This window comes from Cyprinus carpio, chromosome B25 (assembly GCF_018340385.1).
Source record: "Cyprinus carpio isolate SPL01 chromosome B25, ASM1834038v1, whole genome shotgun sequence".
NCBI classification, from domain to species: domain Eukaryota; kingdom Metazoa; phylum Chordata; class Actinopteri; order Cypriniformes; family Cyprinidae; genus Cyprinus; species Cyprinus carpio.
The window spans coordinates 17,457,075-17,475,144 of NC_056621.1; the positions used below are offsets into that span (position 1 = coordinate 17,457,075).

The following is an 18,070-nucleotide window of genomic DNA, read 5'->3' on the forward strand; positions in this document are numbered from 1 at the left end:
CTGACTGACACCTGAACCTGCTGTGGCTCCTATGAAATCATGTGCACAGCTCTCAGTTTACAGCAGCTTTCTGAAGACATTGCCTTGATAAACTACACACAGATCACTGAGCAAAGCGACGGGATTACTGCTCGACGATATGGATGCACATCTCCAATAAAACAAACTCTGCAAACAGATCCTTATGAAACAAAAGACATCTAACACACTTTTATATCTGTATATAATCCAGAACAGCCATTTAGTTTATTTGAGTTTATAAAAAAATCATTCTGCATGATTTATGTACTCCTGCATGAGTTTTAGTACAGTTAGAGAGTGAAGCAATGCAGCTGTCCTTCTTACAGTACGGCTTATGGCATACAGTTGCCAATAATAGGCTATAATCATGAAGTAAATAACTAATAGGCTCTGAAATCTTATTAGGGGCATTTATCATATTCAGAAGAGGCCCTAATGCCTGGCATGGTGGAAGGAAGCTAGTGGTTTATAAATCTGTGACTCATCGAGATTAATCTTTGTGTTTGGGATTAAACACATTGATGGACATATGCTGCAAACTGTTATGAAAACTGACACAAAATAACACGCCTTGTTTTAGTACTAATTAACTAATAAGATTATTAACTAGATTTCCGAATATTCATTAACCAACAGAGAAACTGCAGGTCGCTTGCCAAGTGAGGACGATTTGGCGGGAAATCTCTTCGCCTGTGCGCAACATGTTAGCAGACAGTCTTTTGCTTACAATATGTACATAATATGCAATTCTGTTCATAACATCCACTTCTAATGAACAGGTTTGACTACTTTAGTAATTTCCATGAGTACAAATCTTAATGATAAGCATATAATGATATTCTAGGGATAGAATACCATTATATAATTATATATTTATTTAGATAGAATTTATTTATATCTAATTTCTGAGTCCTCAAACGGTTCCAGGTCACTCTAGGTTCTCATAGTCCCGCATCCGTAATAAAGTAAAGGTGTCAGGGGTCAGTCTGGTCATGTGGATTTAGGGGGACAGAGAAGGGCAGGTGGAAACGGGGCGGCAGCGCTGCCATCTGGGATTAGCCAATCCCTGCCATCTGCTAGCAGCAGCATAATCCCGTCAATGAGAAAATCAATTGCCTAAGTAAATATCAAAGGCATGGAAGCTCATTTTGGCAAGTGACTTAAACATTAGGAGGACTTAAGTTAAAAGACCATGTTAGTGCTGAGCAAGGGATCGGGAGGCTTATTTATTACGTGCAACTTGCTGCTGAATCGTCAAACAAGGATCAAGCTGCTATTAACTGAGAAAACAAAAAATTAACCCACAGTGCTGCTGAAATAAATAAATAGGTTGCTACATCTGTTGTTGTCTTTATACAAAATATAAATAGCAAATATACAAGATTTTCTAATTTCATTTTAATAAATTTTTACTTCAAATATTTTTTGATTTTATTTTAATTTCCTGAAATTCTTTAATATTTTAATATAACGTCATATAATATAACTATGAAATAATTTTAGAAAATAAAATAAAACATTTATATAATATATAATTATATTAACCCATTCAGAGTTAATGGGATCTGCTGCTGTGCGGCTGTGAGACAGGATCGGTGTCGTAGTGGCAGGCGATTTCATTAAATGTGTAGGTACTGTACTTCACATCAGCCGTTTACATCATACTCTCTAAATGTGGGAAATCAGGACCAAACCTAACCTTTGATAATGAAATGATGAACTAACTGACTGAGTTGTGCATTTTACATATGCCACTATGATAATAGCTTAATTTTTTTATATCCTATAATTTGTTATTCATACATTTTTAAGTGTGACATTTTAGCACCATTGCATTTAGGGGTAAATATATTATTATTATTATTATTATTATTATTATATACTAACAATAATATTTAAATATATTATTATTACTAAAATATTTGTAACTTAATACACAACTAAATCATTGTTGAATAGATCTTTATTAAAAAAATTATTTTGTAAAAGTCAGTTTACATGATCAATAATAAACTGATCAAAATATACAGTATTGAGCAAATTCCAAAGCAATATTTCAGTGCCCAAACACAATTTAGTGGCTGATCAGAGAACTTACAGGCCATCATACTCATGTCTGCAATGGCCAACAAACAGAGGCTCCGCTTGAATACCCCGCCTGCAGAAACACAAACAGTACTGTTATTTGAAAAAACAATTAAACTAAAACAAAATTCTTCTAATTAAGAATATTTATATATATATATATATATATAAGGGTGACCACATGCGCTGGCCAGGATTTAATATTGCCTAAAATATCCAGGTTTTGGCTGTTTGCAGGTCGAACACATTACAACAATAAAGAAAACCAGACAGCACATCATACTTCCCGATGGCTCTCGCACCTACTTTGCTGTCTTTTTTTTTTGAGCAGCGACGCTTCAAGTCAAACGAACGAACAAACGTGCACATATTTGATACAACAAACGAGCACATATTTGTATCGCTTTGATTGTTACCTGTAGATCTCACCAGCGCAGCGCAAGCCCCACGATTTGGCGATTATGTATAATACCTGGATGTTATTGGTCAAACTGCTTTGGATGTTTTAGGCAATATTAAAATCCTGGCCGCAACATGTCCCGTATAAACGGCACATATGTTCACCCTAATATATATATATATATATATATATATATATATATATATGAGAGCCCGACCGATATGGATTTTTTGGGGCCAATGCCTATACTAGGGAGTAAAAAAATATATAGATATCGATATATCAGCCAATATTCTTTATGTATATTAAAGCAGTGGTTCTCAATTCCAGTCCTCACGCCCCCCTGCTCTGAACATTTTGTACGTTTCTCTTTTCGCTTCAGAAGTTTGTTCTATTTGAACGTAAGTGCCCTGCGAAGTGGACATCACAAGATATTCCGGCATGATTCCAGTTCAAAGCGAACGTATATGTTCCATTCAAAGTGCATTGAAGTGTGTTAAACAACGAAAATAAAAATTATATATATACACAGATATGATGACACAACACTCCTCCTTTTGCACAGTCGTTGCGCGGCGCAAATCCGTGAATGAATGTTCTGAAGTGAGGTAAACTTCAACAGATTTCCCCTGCTCAGGGAGCAGGTAGCAAATAACACTGTGTTGAGGCCATGTCAATGGGAACACAGTTCATGCACGGAGCTCACTTCTAACGAGCTGATTATCTGAATCAGGTGTGTTAACAAAGAGAGACATACAAAATGTGCAGAGCAGGGGTCGTGAGGACTGGAATTGAGAACCGCTGTATTATAGTACAGTACCAGTCAAAACTGTGTCCAAACATTTATACATAAACACATTTTTTGTAATGATCCCTCAAATGTGGTGATCAAACACTTAAAATGACGTGACAAAGATATGTAATGGAGGCAGGGCATTTAACAATTTAACAATAAACTTTATTATCCAAAATGAGTCTGACATCAGTGGACTGAACTGTAAAGATGAAGTTTATTCAACTTTATTTAAATTAAATTCCATTCAACTTTATTCTGTTGAAGTTTATTTCACTTCAGAACATTCATTCATGGATTTGCGCTACTGTCTTCACACACAGACGAAAAAAAGTGTGAAGTGTGAAATAATATACCTCTGTAAATAAATACAATATAAATTCATGTCTCACGCACTTTAAATGCCCTTTGAATGGAACTTGTACGTATCATGGCGGAATTTCATGTGAAGTCCACTTCCAAACACACTTAAGCTTCAATAATACTGTTGGCTGGTGTCACTATCTTGCGAACGCGGCGGCGGATCTCCACCAAATTTGGGGGATCCCTTCAGCTTGAGGAACCCTCTTGAACGCCACCCTCCACACATCGGTAGCTTCCGGGATCGCTAGGACCGCAAATTTAACCACACCTAACTTCCGAACCCCAGGGGCTATCGATGTGGGGGTTGTCTCATTCGAAAGAAGGACTTTAGACGTACACTCGATTCAGCGGTCGAGAGAATTCGTTGAGCTGAAGTGATTCCCCCAGCTTGCTGCGGATTTGCTGCGCCGTTACGGAGATATGGCCATTCATAGTTTCAATGGTTTTCCAAATTCCATAGAAACGCTTTAAAGCCAGTAGCAAACAAAGGAGAATGCTGTGCTGGACAAACTAAGTAATTACGCCATTTCAAGCATTTTATCTGCATTATATGTTCAAAAAAATTTTAATATTGGCAACATATTCGCTGATACCGATATATCGGCGACGTGCGCATATCGGCCGATAAAATCGGCAAAACGATATATCGATTGGGATCTAATATATATATATATATATATATATATATATACACACAATAGTCAAAAGTGCATCAAAGTTGTCCTAAGACAAGAACACATTTTGGTTTTGGGTTAGGACAACTTTGATGAAAGGTTTTGATTCACTTCAAATGTTGACTAGTGTGTGTATATGTATATATATATACACACACACACATATAGATAGATACGATAGTGATATGATATGGATAGATAGATAGATAGTGTGAGAGAGAAAGAGAGAGTAAAATAGTTTACTCTCTTTATAGTAGTACAGCATTTATTTAAAATAAAAATCTTCTGTGCCAATATACATTACCGTTTAAAAGTTTAGGTTCAGTACATTTTTTTTTTCTGAAATAAATTTATACTTTAATTCAGCAAGAATGTGTTAAATTGATAAAAAGTGAGAGTAAAGACTAACATTGTTAGAAAGGATTTCTATTTTGAATAAATGCTGTTATTTTTAACTTTTTATTCATCAAAGAATCCTGAAAGTGTATCACAGGTTCAAAAAAAAAAGAATATATCAAATACTAAATGTTTAGTTTTGTATGCGCACCGTGCTTGGAACAAACCAGAGGTTGATAAAGAATAATTACAAACATATTTCCAATACCTTAAAAGTTCACAGCGAAACTCCTTCAGACGTGGGAAGGCCAGATCAGCGTTCAGGGTTTTTTCTTCATTGCTCCACAACCTCTCCGCTGCAGCACAGGCTCTCGGCTTCACAAACACACAAAATCATAAAGATCTACAACAGTGCAATAACTCATTATGATCTGGACTGTTCTTCTAGTCATACCACAGGCGTGGGCTCAGATTGGTGGCGTCCACGTATTCACCCCACATGGCGACTTCTCCACCAATCACCAACTTCTTTTGCTCATCTGTGCCTAAATCATAGAAAAAAAAGGCTCATATTTAAACAAGCACAACAGACATGTGCTGAAAACACACACCAGCACTGCACTACAAACAACATCAAGCAGTGGTTGATTCTGTGAGAAATTAATCATTACTTAAAATTCCTGAAAGTCATCATGAGTTCTCATTTATCGCCTGCTTGCTTTTAGGGAATTATATTTTATATTGAATATTTTAATATTACACAACAAGTGCAAGCACTGGAGAGCGTCTGAGCCCAGCATAGCATGCTGCTCCACACACCGGAGAAATTCTGGGGCTGCACTGCGTAGGAGTTGCGCCAGTCCTGGCCGTAGCTGATGTGGTTGATGTACCAGGGGGCAGAGAGCAGGACCCTGTGCCCAGCCTGGGTCATCCTGCTCAGTTCAGTCTGGTATTTTGCACCCTTCCAGATCTCCAGAACCGTGTCCTGTGGAATCTGAGACAGCAGCAAACACTGGGTCACACGCGCTGCACTTTACATGCCTTACTGGCCTCTAGGGATTTACCAACCAGCTCTGCTTTATTCATCTGCATAAATGCAATGTTCTGAGTCTTTTACTGGGCATATTGTGATGAAAAAATTATAGAAGATTTTAAAAATGTTGCAAGCTAGATTCAAACTCAAAAGTGCCAAAAGAGCACCAGAGCTCAACGGGTTAACCACTAGCCCACAGTTCTGACTTTTAAATAACTTGTATTGATTGATTTTGCTTCATATCTTCTGATGGAACCTAATTATGTCTCATGTTCAGTCTGATGACAGAGTTTCATACTATAAAAAGTCGACTCTTGATTGACACCTTCTGGCTACAAAGCGCAATGATCGTGATAACAGGATTTCATGCCCCATTGTATTAGTTACTTCTTTGCAGTGTTATTTTAGAATGGAGATACTATTATAGTTTTCCTTAATATTTTAAATTAGTTTCTATTTATTTTATTTATTTGTTTTTTAGTTTTTATACAGTGTAGCTTTAAATTAAAGTACTACAACTCGAACTAAAATTTAAAATAATAATAATAATAATAATAATAATAATAATAATAATACCAAATCAAAATATTTTTAAAAAGCTAAAAAAAAAAAAAATAAATTAACTAAAATTAAATTAAATTTAAATACAATCTGAAAATGACCTCCAAACATAAATAACTATTTGAATAGTATATAAATAATACTAAAATACCACATCTAAAGTCATGCTTATCAATGCATGTTTGTTTGATTCTCACAGCACAACACACTTTCACAACGAACATTTGAGATACATCAGCACTACACTGACACACAGCACTGCAGTCTCTAGTATTTGTTAGTGTTTTGCACTTATGCTCTGACCCCTGAAGGCTAAGGGCCGCACGTTGTAGTAACGGGCCCAGCTGTGAGTGGGTATCGGCAGGTCCAGGTAGAAAGGGGCCGCCAGGATGACCTTTAACCCTGCCTTAGTCACCCGGCGCATCTTGCACAGGTAACAGCCCTGCTTCCAGACCTCCACCACGTACTTAGATCTGGGCTAGAAGAGAAGCGTCTCATTCCTGTTACAATCACACACGTCTCTTTTTGACGTTTGAATGCAACCAATGTGACTGTGTGGTAAAGCAGACTCACTGTTTTTACTCACTCGCTCATGGTAGTCAAACACGTCCTGCCAAACAATGGAGGTTTTGTTGAGAGCGGCGGTCATGTTCATTATACTGAAGAACATAAAGAGAGACATATAGTGAAAAACAGTTCATGAATGTGCCATTTCTTATGTTTATGCAGAAAAACTGTAAACATTTTTTTCCCCATTGTTATCAGAAGACAAAACATTTTCATTCTTCACATATTAAAACAGAATTTAATCAATGCATGGTCACAGGTGTGCTTATATCATTTTTTTACGGTTTCAAACATGTCTTAACCAAACACATTTTAGAACTATTCATTTTAGAATCTTGGATTAAACCTAATAAAATGTATCTTTAAATACAAAATAGTTGGAAAGGATCATGCAGGAAAAGCATTCAAAAATGTATGCAATTATGCTAAAATGTGAATCATTGTTCAAAGAAATTTAAAGAATTTAATTATTTTTTAGAAATTAAAAATCAATTCAATGTAAGAAAATGAATTAATTTTGAAAGACATTCAGCAAGGATGCAATAAAAGTGACTATAAATGAACTGTTACAAAAAAAAAAGTCTGAAAATAAATATGTATCACGGTTTCTTGAGCAGCAAATCTGTATATTAGAATAATTTCTGAATGTGACACTGAAGTCTTGAGTAATGATGCTGAAAATTCAGCTTTGACATCACAGAAATAAATGACTTTAAACATATATTCACATAGAAAACTGTTATTTTAAATAGTAATAATATTTACAATATTACTGTTTTTATTGTATTTGTAATCAAATAAATGCAGGCTTTGTGAGTGTAAGAGAATTCTATCAAAAGGTTTAAAAAAAAAAAAAAAAAAAAAAACTTACAGACACCAAACTTTTTTGTACATATGAAGTTTTTTTTAACCTTTCCACTCACCTCTCCATATAGAATGATTCCAGTTTAGTAAAATCCTTCCCAAAACCCATCTTTTCCATAAACTTCCGCACATTGGGATTTGACTGCCTGTTTGAGAGAATAACATAGCTGAAGTCTTAGAAATAAAAACACCACATTTCTTGCTAATGCAGTCGAGCTCAAATGAGGCACTCAAAACAATATCGTGTCAAAAATGCTTACCAGCAGGCAAAACTGACCTCATCCCCTCCTAAATGAACATAAGAGTCAGGAAAGACAAACTTCACCTCTTTCAAGAGGCTTGCCATGAACTTATAAGTAGTGTCTACTGTTGGATCGACAGGTCCGAATGAACCAGACGGCACACTGCCCTTGTAACAGGGAGTCAAGAGACCTGGCTGTCCTGAGAACAAGAAACAAACGTCATTATTCTTTAACATTATTAAAGAATATTGTGTGTGTGTGTGTGTGTGTGTGTGTGTGTGTGTGTGTACCTTTCCCCCATGACTGAGTGTGTCCAGGAGAGTCAAACTCAGGAACGACTCTAATCCCTCTCATTCTGGCATGTTCAATCACCCTGATCACATCTGACTGTGTGTAGATGTGAGTGAACGGATGAAAAGCTCCCTAGAAGAAAAAAACACAACAGTTATGTTATTATTAAAACTATTAAAAAGTGTTTTTGTTACCTGAAATAAGAGGAAAATAAAATAAACATATATTAGATGAAAAACTCAAACTTAAAAAAGAAGAAAAAAATAAACACTTAAATGAAAATTAGAAATGTTGCCTTGGCAGCTAACTGAAATAAATTAAAAATAAAAGCTAAATAGATATATTTATTATAATAATAATAATAATAATAATAATAATAATATAAATGACAAAAGCACAGGAAAAATTACTAAAACTTAAATTAAATTTAAACTGAAAATATAAAAACAAAGGCTTATTTGAAACATAAAACAAAATACTATATCAATATATAAATAAAAATAATAATAAAATAACACTAGCTGCCTTGGTGTACTGTGTATGTTATATATGCAGCATCTTTAATGGAACTACAATTAATATAAACAACAAAAGCATATAAAGTTAGTAATTCAGAATAGAAGCAAAAAATGATGTTAAAAATGAGGAGTGAGAGTGTGTGAGATTTTGAGGTGATTTTATAGCATCTCTACCTTATTACTGAGGTCAGGAAAAGTGCGGCTCTGATACGGGAAGGAAGGATCATCCACAATGTGCCAATGAAAGACATTCAATTTACTGTAGGCCATTGCATCCTATGAAAGAAAAAGTATATTAAATATATATATATATATATATATATATATATATATATATATATATATATATATATATATATTATTTTTTTTTTTTTTTTTTTTTTAATTATTATTATTTCAAAGTTCTGTTCAAAGTTTTGGGGTCAGTAAGATTTTTTTTAAGAAATTAAAACTTTTATTTAGCAATGATGCATTAAAGTGATCAAAATTGACAGTAAAGACATTTATAATATTACAAAAAATAAAAATAAAAATGTATTCCAAATGCTTTTCTTTTTTATTAAATCAAAGAAACCTAGAAAAAAGCATCATGGCTTCTCGAAAAATATTAAGCAGCACAAGGAGCTTTGAATCACAGGAATAAATTACATTTTAAAATATATTCAAACAGAAAACTGTTTGTTTAAATTGTAATAATATTTTACAATATTACTGTTTTTTTCTGTATTTTTAAATGCAGCCTTGGTGAGCATACAATACTTTTTTCAAAAATGTTTAAAAATCTTATATATATTTACAGTATATAATTTATAATGAACAGTAAATACATACCAGAGTCTTCAAAATAGCATAGAGAGGTAAATAATGCCTTGAAGTGTCCAGTAAAAGTCCTCTGAATGCAAAGCGTGGGAAGTCTACAATCTCTGTCTTGTTGATAAAATACTGCATGGAAAGATTGAGTTAATTAACATAGAGGATATGAACATACCGCTGCACTATTTATCACAAGCACTCACACAATACTTACAGTGCCATAATCATCCTGGTACACAAGCTGACTTAAGGACTCCAGACCTGATTTTCAGGTTTGATAAATTGAAAAAGAGACAACTGTTAGGGTTAGTGCTTCAAATTCAAGCAAAGAATAAAAGAGACAATAAGCATGAAGTCACACCTCTCAAAGCGCCCCATACAGACACTGATCTCAGCACAGCCTGGCCCTCTGACACACTCAGCGTATCTGCAACAACAAACATGAGTACAACATCATTAGAAAGTCTTAGAATATAAGATATCGAAATACATCCAAAAATGACACATAACATTCAGGTATTTAAATGACTGGATTCTAAATCCACTGTAGAACAGGGATGACTCACCCAACTGTATGTGGACAGTGTACAGTAATTACACCTTATAACTGAGCGGACTTTCTCTGACATGACCTGAGCAATTAAAAGGTCAGCAGGGGTTAAGAAGATCACATGATCAGGAGATACTCACAGCTCTCATCTGAATCTTCGTCAGGGTAGCCGTCACATCCTCTGGTTTTGACGCTCACTGATACCACAAAGGGTTGAGGCTCCGACCACATGTACTGAAGCACATTTTCTGTTAAAATAAACATTAACATATCAACACACATTGTTTTGTAGTGTAAATTTGTTTCATTTGATTATGAAGAGCTATTAAGCTATTATTTTTATTTTGTCATCATTTAGTTTTAAGAGGCTAAAATTCACAAAACACTTGCGTTCTCTATCAAAATTACTATGTTCCTATGAGAAACTTTGCGTTCTCTTGCAAAAGTATTGTGTTCCCACAAGAATCTTTGCATTTTTTTGCTAAAGTTTTGCGTTCTCTCTCTAAAGTATTTTGTTCCCCCAAGAAACTCTCTCGTTAGATATTTGTGGTCTAACGCTAAAATATTGCATTTTCCTGCGAAACTTTATATTCTGTAGCAAAACATTTGTGTTCAAATGCTAAAGTTTTTTTGCTCTTGCTAAACATTTGTGTTCTATTGTTCTAGTATGATGTTTTTTTTTCTAATTTGCGTTCTATCGCTAAAGTTTCGCATTCTCTCTCTAAACATTTCCATTCTATCGCTAAAGTATTGTGTTCCCCCGACAAACTTAGTGCTCTCTTGCTAAACATTTCCATTCTATCACTAATGTTTCGTGTTCTTTCGCTAAACATTTGCATTCTACTACTAAAGTTTTGTGTTCTCTCGCTAAACATTTCTGTTCTATCACTAATGTTTTGTGTTCTTTCACTAAACTTTTGCGTTCTATTGCTAAAGTTTAGTTTCATGTTCTTTCGCTAAACTTCTGCATTCTATTGCTAAAGTTTTGTGTTCTCGCTAAACTTTTGCGTTCTATTGCTAAAGTTTTGTTTCATGTTCTTTCGCTAAACTTTTGCGTTCTATTGCTAAAGTTTCGTGTTCTCGCTAAACTTTTGCGTTCTATTGCTAAAGTTTTGTTTCATGTTCTTTCACTAAACTTTTGCGTTCTATTGCTAAAGTTTTGTTTCATGTTCTTTCGCTAAACTTTTGCATTCTATTGCTAAACTTTTGCGTTCTATCACTAATGTTTCGTGTTCTCGCTAAACTTTTGCGTTCTATTGCTAAAGTTTTGTTTCATGTTCTTTTGCTAAACTTTTGCGTTCTATTGCTAAAGTTTCGTGTTCTCGCTAAACTTTTGCGTTCTATTGCTAAAGTTTTGTTTCATGTTCTTTCGCTAAACTTTTGCGTTCTATTGCTAAAGTTTTGTTTCATGTTCTTTCGCTAAACTTTTGCATTCTATTGCTAAACTTTTGCGTTCTATCACTAATGTTTCGTGTTCTCGCTAAACTTTTGCGTTCTATTGCTAAAGTTTTGTTTCATGTTCTTTCACTAAACTTTTGCGTTCTATTGCTAAAGTTTTGTTTCATGTTCTTTCGCTAAACTTTTGCATTCTATTGCTAAACTTTTGCGTTCTATCACTAATGTTTCGTGTTCTTTCGCTAAACGTCTGCGTTCTATTGCTAAAGTTTTGTGTTCTATTGCTAAAGTTTCATGTTCTCGCTAAACTTTTGCGTTCTGTCGCTAAAGTTTTGTGTTCTCTCGCTAAATATTACACATGTGATTTAGCTAAACCTTTGCGTTCTATCGCTAAAGTTTTTTGTTCTCTCGCTAAACATTTCCGTTCTATCACTAATGTTTTGTGTTCTTTCGCTTAACTTTTGCATTCTATTGCTAAAGTTTAGTTTCATGTTCTCTTGCTAAACTTTTGCGTTCTATCGCTAAAGTTTTGAGTTCTCTCGCTAAATATTACACATGTAATTTAGCTAAACCTTTGCGTTCTATTGCTTACATTTTGAGTTCTCTCGCTAAATATTTGCATTCTATTACTAAAGTTTTGTGTTCTTTGTGTCCTTTCATTACCTTTAAATGAAAAAGTAAACATTTGCAAACAGTATCAGTATACTGGAACAGCTCCATTTTAATGACACTGACTGAAGTGATGTTTTTAACAAACTGCATTTATTAATAATATATCTTTCAAAACTTTATCATTTCATATTTTTAAATGATGGATTTTAAACAAGGTTTTACGTTGCCGTCTTGTTTACTTGTTACACAGTTCACACATCCATCCTGCTACACGGAAGTACATGTTTGACTCATTCTCAGGCATCAACAGACCTGATAGTGTTGTGAAGTCAGGGAATATGATGGAGAAGTATCTTTTGAAAGCAGCATCCAGGACGGAGCATCCAGTCTGCGCAGCCGAGTCCCTCCCGTAAGTGAAGGAGAAGCGCTGAGGACTCAGACAGTCCCTGTCCGCGGACTGATGGAGCTGCTGCGGCAGCGGCCAGACTCCCTCCACCTGCTGCACCCACACAGCGACCACAGCCACTATTAAACACCACCACCGCACCCGGTGAGAGTGTGAGCCGGAGCGGGACATGTTACCGGACACTTCGCTCGTGTTTCACAGCTGACGGACTGCAGCTACACAATGAGAAAACATTCAAAAGCGCTGAGGCTGTCAAAACACGAGTCATGTGACAGCGTCTGTGTTCACCTGACCTGAGAGGGAGAACTGGCATCTCATTGGCTCAGCTTGAGTCACATTGAGTCTATTTCCGGGATGGTTTGTATATTAAGGAGGCTAATAAAAAGTTAAGTAAATTAAAAAGTTTATAAATTAGATCATAAAGTGCACAAAGAAATGCTAAAAAGTCAAACACTTAGTGCGAAAGTAAAAGGTCCAATTCCTTGTTACCTGAAGAAACTGTGAATCGCGAAAACTTTGAGAAAGGATTGTGATTAAAAGTGTTTTACATTTTATTTCGTCGGTCGGTTTATATATATATATATATATTTATACACACAAACACACACACACACCCACACACATATATAGGCCTATATATAAAATAAAATATTTATATATATATATATATATATATATATATATATATATTATCTATATATATATATATATATATATAAAATTATATTTTTATATTATATATATATATATATATATATATATATATATATATATATATATATATATATTATATATATATATATATTAATAAAAAATATAATTTGATATATATATATATATATATATATAGGCCTATATGTGTGTGTGTGTGTGTGTGTGTGTATATATATATATATAATAAACCGACAAAATAAAATATATATATATATATATATATATATATATATATATATATATATATATATATATATATATATATATATATATATATATATATATATATATATATTCTCTCTCTCTAGGCTTATAAGTATGCAGTTTATTATTATTATTATTATTATTATTATTATTATTACGGAGAAAATATTCTAGTATATTATTATTATTAGTGGAAACACCCCTGGGCAGTATATTATATTATATTATATTATATTATATTATATTATATTATATTATATTATATTATATTATATTATATTATATTATTGGCACAATGTTTTTATTACATTTTTATTTTTTAAATGTATGTGTTTTATTTTTTATGCTTTGGCAATGAAAAAAAAAGTATTTTATGCATTGAAAACTAAATTTAAGAGTCAGAACAAGCCTCTAGATGGCGTGAGTATACAGTAAAACAAATTCTTAAATAACTAGACTTCAACCAACTTTTCAGTAACGTTGGGAAAGTCACCGCAACAGTCAGTAATTTTGTCTTTTCGGTTAAACATTTAACTAATAACATTAAATGACTCATATTAAAAATCCTCTTTATTTTATTTTTTCTGTATTATGACTGAGGATAGCAAAGTACATCCAATAAGATCAACTGAACGACGTGAATTATGGTTTTAAAGTAACCATAATGTAAAGCCTAACCATCATTGTAGTGCCTGCAGAAAACATGAAACAGCTTAATTGGATTAAATTACCATCAGTCATAACGCCATTGTTCCACGAATAAAAGCATACATTATGTAATTGCTATGAAACAATCATCCCTTATAATAAAGCATTATCCAGAGTGGAAGTCAAAGTCCATGTGGCCAACCTAAACAGACAAAATCAGGGTAAACATGTAGTCTATAAAAATAAGGCTTTATTAAGCACACTTAAGAAGCCTCTTAAAACCCAAAGACTTCTTTACTCAGTGGAAGCCCTGTGTGTCTCTGTAGCTGCTTGTTTTGTAGCTGGTTGTTTGAGCTGTGGTGGATCTGTTAGATGTGTAATCACTCACACACCCCCTTCCTATTCTGGAAACCCCTCACTGTGTGTTACCGTTGAACTTGATTTCACAATCATCATCTACTCCCAGTTCTAGTTCTTTGAATGTCACCGGCTGGACATGCCATGCTGTACTGTATGTGACAATGATGAAATATGACTCATACAAATGCTCATATGAGATTTCATCACTGTGATTAATATGCTTATAATTTTCCATGGCACTCACTGTCACAACAAGGAGCGGGAATACCTTATTAACCCTTAAGAAATTTATTAATTAATCAATATAATTTATAGATAAATATGTATTTATAGGTAAAGGGCGATTTTGCCTTAACGTTTAGAATTATTATTATTATGTAATGAGTTTTGCAAGGTCCTTTCTTTGTATTTGTTGTGTTTTATTTGCGTTTTAACAGAACCACACCCAGTGAAACCCGTGGAAACAGCACGCAAACTGATTTAAGTTCTAGTAAATACACAAACACACTCAGAGCGTACTGTAAAAATACAGTTACTGAGAATTAATCACAGATGAAATCTACATAAAACGCCCCAAGCTAGGTGTGAGTTGATAATTACTGATACTAATAAAAAAAAAGGTGAGTATTAGGAAGTTTCGTTTGTCCACTCAGTGTTTTTGTTCTTTCGGACTTGGAGTTGGTGACACAACTGGAATTGCCAGTATTTCCAAATGATTACATTCTTAACTACTGCTTTTCATAATTGTCGAAAACTCTATCTTAATTCTATATTCACTTTTAATTATTCAATATAAAGGTTGCTAAGACTGTCTGTTTACTGTACTTTTGCAGTTTCTGTCTTCACTGCACCTTGTTAATTACATGGTTCATATCACTCAGGATCATAAAACGGTTATCTTGGTCTGGATCTCTGGGATAGTAGTTGTAGTTTTGTCTTGATAGACACTGCCATATAATCTCTTCTCAAAGCCTGTGGTGAAAACTAATACTTGGTCACAACTGAATAACTAAATATGTTTCGTTCAATAATCTGTACGTTAATCATTATTGCACATGTGCACATTGTAATCACAATAACTGCACATACAGTCCATGTGCATTTATTGTGATTTATTATTGTTATTTTTTACATTTTTATAATGCTTGCATTGTTCTTGATTTATTTAACACGAAACTTTAAAAGAGAGTTCACATTAAATTGTCTAATGTCTAATGAATTTTTGTAACCACAATAATTATGTGCCATGGTGAAAGAAATTCTGTGGTTACAGTTCTGTAATCCTTGATCTTACTTTGTTTTCCCATTTATTGACTGACAAATCTCCTGTCCCCATATTAGGAGAAATCGGAAGTACAGAGGCGTTGTGTGCGCTGTGTGAACATGATGTAGTTCTAGACTACATGTGAATGTTCATTCATTCATCCCACTCGCAAAAAAAAAAAAAAAAAACAGATTTAGTTTTCATCACAATGAATTAAAACAGTGAAATGCAAACTCAGAATATGACGCAAACCTGCAATAATTAAATGTGTTAAGCAACACAAATGTATCTAATCCCATTTTATTAACTGATGTCTTTGCTGCTGACCTTTGATCCAGTTCAACCATACTAATAAGCAAAAATTACTTTAGATAAACTAACAATTGTGCTTCATTTATTTATTATTATTTTATTTTTTTTATTGCTGAAGAGTGTTTCTTCTCCTGTGTTCTACTGTACAGACGTGAATTTACTTTTCCTTCAGCCTGAGGTTTATTCATTACACTTTTTGGTGTGAAAGGGCTTTTACATTGCTATAAATAGAACTTCTTGTATTAAAAACAATCAAGCCCTGCTCATATTTAAAAAGTAATGCGAAAGTAATGCAAAAGTAATGTAATGCATTACTTTCCATAAAAAGTAACTAAGTAACGTAACAGACAACCCTAAACACAAAAACAATAATAAAAAACAATAAATAAATAAAAACTGACAAAAACTAGTAAAACAAAAAAGCTAAACAGAACACAACCTAAAACAAAACACAGCACACAACACAAAACAGCAGTAAACAAAAAGTAAACAAATCGAAAAACAAGCAAAAACACAACACAAAACAACAAATAAAAACAAAAACAAAACAAAAATGTTAAAACTTAACAAAAACAAATAAACAAAACAACGCAAAAACAAAAAAACAAACACAAAAACAAAACAATAAATAAAACAAAACATTTTTAACTAAAAAAAACAAATAAACAAACAAACACAAAAACAACAGCATAAAAACAAAAAAATGCAAAACAAAAAATACAAACAAAAAAAAACTAATAAAAAGCAAAAAAAACAAAACAAAACAAAAAAAAAAGCAAAACAACAAAATAATACATGACCTTACAAAAAAAAAAAAAAAAACACAAAACTGCAACATATATCAAAACAAAACAAAAAGGCAAATAGCTAAATAAATTGAAAGGAAAGACATTTTAAGGTAAATTATATTGAAATGATTTTTCAAAGCTGTACATGAAACAACTATTATTTTATGTTTTACAAGAAAATACTATTTAACGTTCAACATTCAAAACTTTGTGTTTAATTCCGTTTGTTACTTGCCATTTCTATGTAGTTGTTCATAAACTTTTCTAGCAGTTTCTGACTGAAAATGGTTGCCACACCATTTTTTCCCCCAGTGTACAAAGAAATCTATACCATAAGCTATGCTACTTCTTTAATAGAGCCAGATGGTCAATTTGTTCAACCATATATAAGTAGTTTATGATTTTCAAACAGTGTCTTGATGCTTTGTATTTGTGACAGTAGTTTATATTAGCGTAATGGATCTACAGCACGTTTCGCAGGGCATTCTGGGGTATTCATACCTGAAGAAAGAACAAGAGTTGTCATAAACCACGTTTAAGGTGGTACTAAGTTGAAAATGCTTTCTCATAGGGAAGGGCAATTGATTCTGTTTTCAACTGAATGAGAATCCACCTGCCCTAGCCTCAGGAAATCTCTATAAAAAATTTAACTTTCTTTCTCAAAGTGACTCACGTGTTCAAGACTAACTGTATACTGTAGTCAGTAGTGGATGCCACCCTCCTGATACAAAACACTGGGTTTCTCTGACAAGCATGATTAAAATAACAGCAGTGGGAGATTTCATTAACTAATGGCACTGATACAATGATTACACTATAACACATTCAAATAAAACGGGAAACTTTGAATGTCGACTTGACAAAACCATGCCTGAAAGATTAAAGTTCACTGACTGAAGGTTAGTTTGATGTTGTATAATGTCATATATTGTTTTACAGGACTCTCTACCGTTCAAAAGCTTTAAGGTCTATAGATTTAATTTGGCACATTTAATCTGGCTGGTCACTGCACGTAATAGTATTATGGGGGTTGTAGGTTTGACTAGCCCCGCTCGCACCCTCTGATCCTCCTGACGTCTGCATCACACCTCCACCATTGTGTCTCTCTCTTTCTCTCTGCTGTAACCGTCTGACACATTATCACACACACCTTCTTAATTCAGGGGATTGGTAACCAGAATGTGATCACGAATGCACACACATGCATCTTTTTTAAGGTGATGAAGGGCGTTGTCACTGCAGATTCTATAACTTCT

General features: G+C 33.6%; 1 protein-coding gene across 3 annotated transcripts; it reads right to left on the reverse strand.

Annotated features, from left to right (window-relative positions):
• Positions 1-1,966: 1,966 nt before the first annotated feature.
• Positions 1,967-12,839, reverse strand: hexa (hexosaminidase A (alpha polypeptide)). 3 transcript variants are annotated; one of them, XR_006158586.1, is made up of 15 exons: positions 12,431-12,837; positions 10,252-10,359; positions 9,923-9,988; positions 9,776-9,822; positions 9,580-9,690; positions 8,923-9,024; positions 8,230-8,362; positions 7,958-8,138; positions 7,757-7,843; positions 6,853-6,925; positions 6,570-6,744; positions 5,492-5,666; positions 5,127-5,217; positions 4,941-5,048; positions 1,967-2,179 (listed from the first exon to the last, which is right to left on the reverse strand). XR_006158586.1 is itself a non-coding variant. In XM_042753011.1 (14 exons), exons 1-14 carry the CDS (start codon positions 12,693-12,695, stop codon positions 2,116-2,118), a joined length of 1,611 nt encoding a protein of 536 aa, XP_042608945.1. In that variant the 5' UTR covers positions 12,696-12,839; the 3' UTR covers positions 1,967-2,115. The 3 variants fall into 3 exon arrangements, 2 of the variants coding, with proteins under 2 accessions (XP_042608945.1, XP_042608944.1); XM_042753011.1 differs by lacking the exon at positions 5,492-5,666 and having other exon boundaries at positions 12,431-12,839; XM_042753010.1 differs by lacking the exon at positions 6,570-6,744 and having other exon boundaries at positions 12,431-12,832.
• Between the last annotated feature and the right edge of the window lie 5,231 nt (positions 12,840-18,070).

What these genes read in the sequence shown, in the direction of transcription:
- hexa (XM_042753011.1), bottom strand. Translation starts at nt 12,695, where the DNA reads ATGTCCCGCTCCGGCTCACACTCTCACCGGGTGCGGTGGTGGTGTTTA. An exon ending in ATGCTATTTTGAAGACTCTG is followed by an intron (nt 9,025 to 9,579) that starts GTATGTATTTAC and finishes TTTCTTTCATAG; the next exon opens with GATGCAATGGCCTACAGTAA. An exon ending in GCGGCCCTTAGCCTTCAGGG is followed by an intron (nt 5,218 to 6,569) that starts GTCAGAGCATAA and finishes TCTATGATTTAG; the next exon opens with GCACAGATGAGCAAAAGAAG.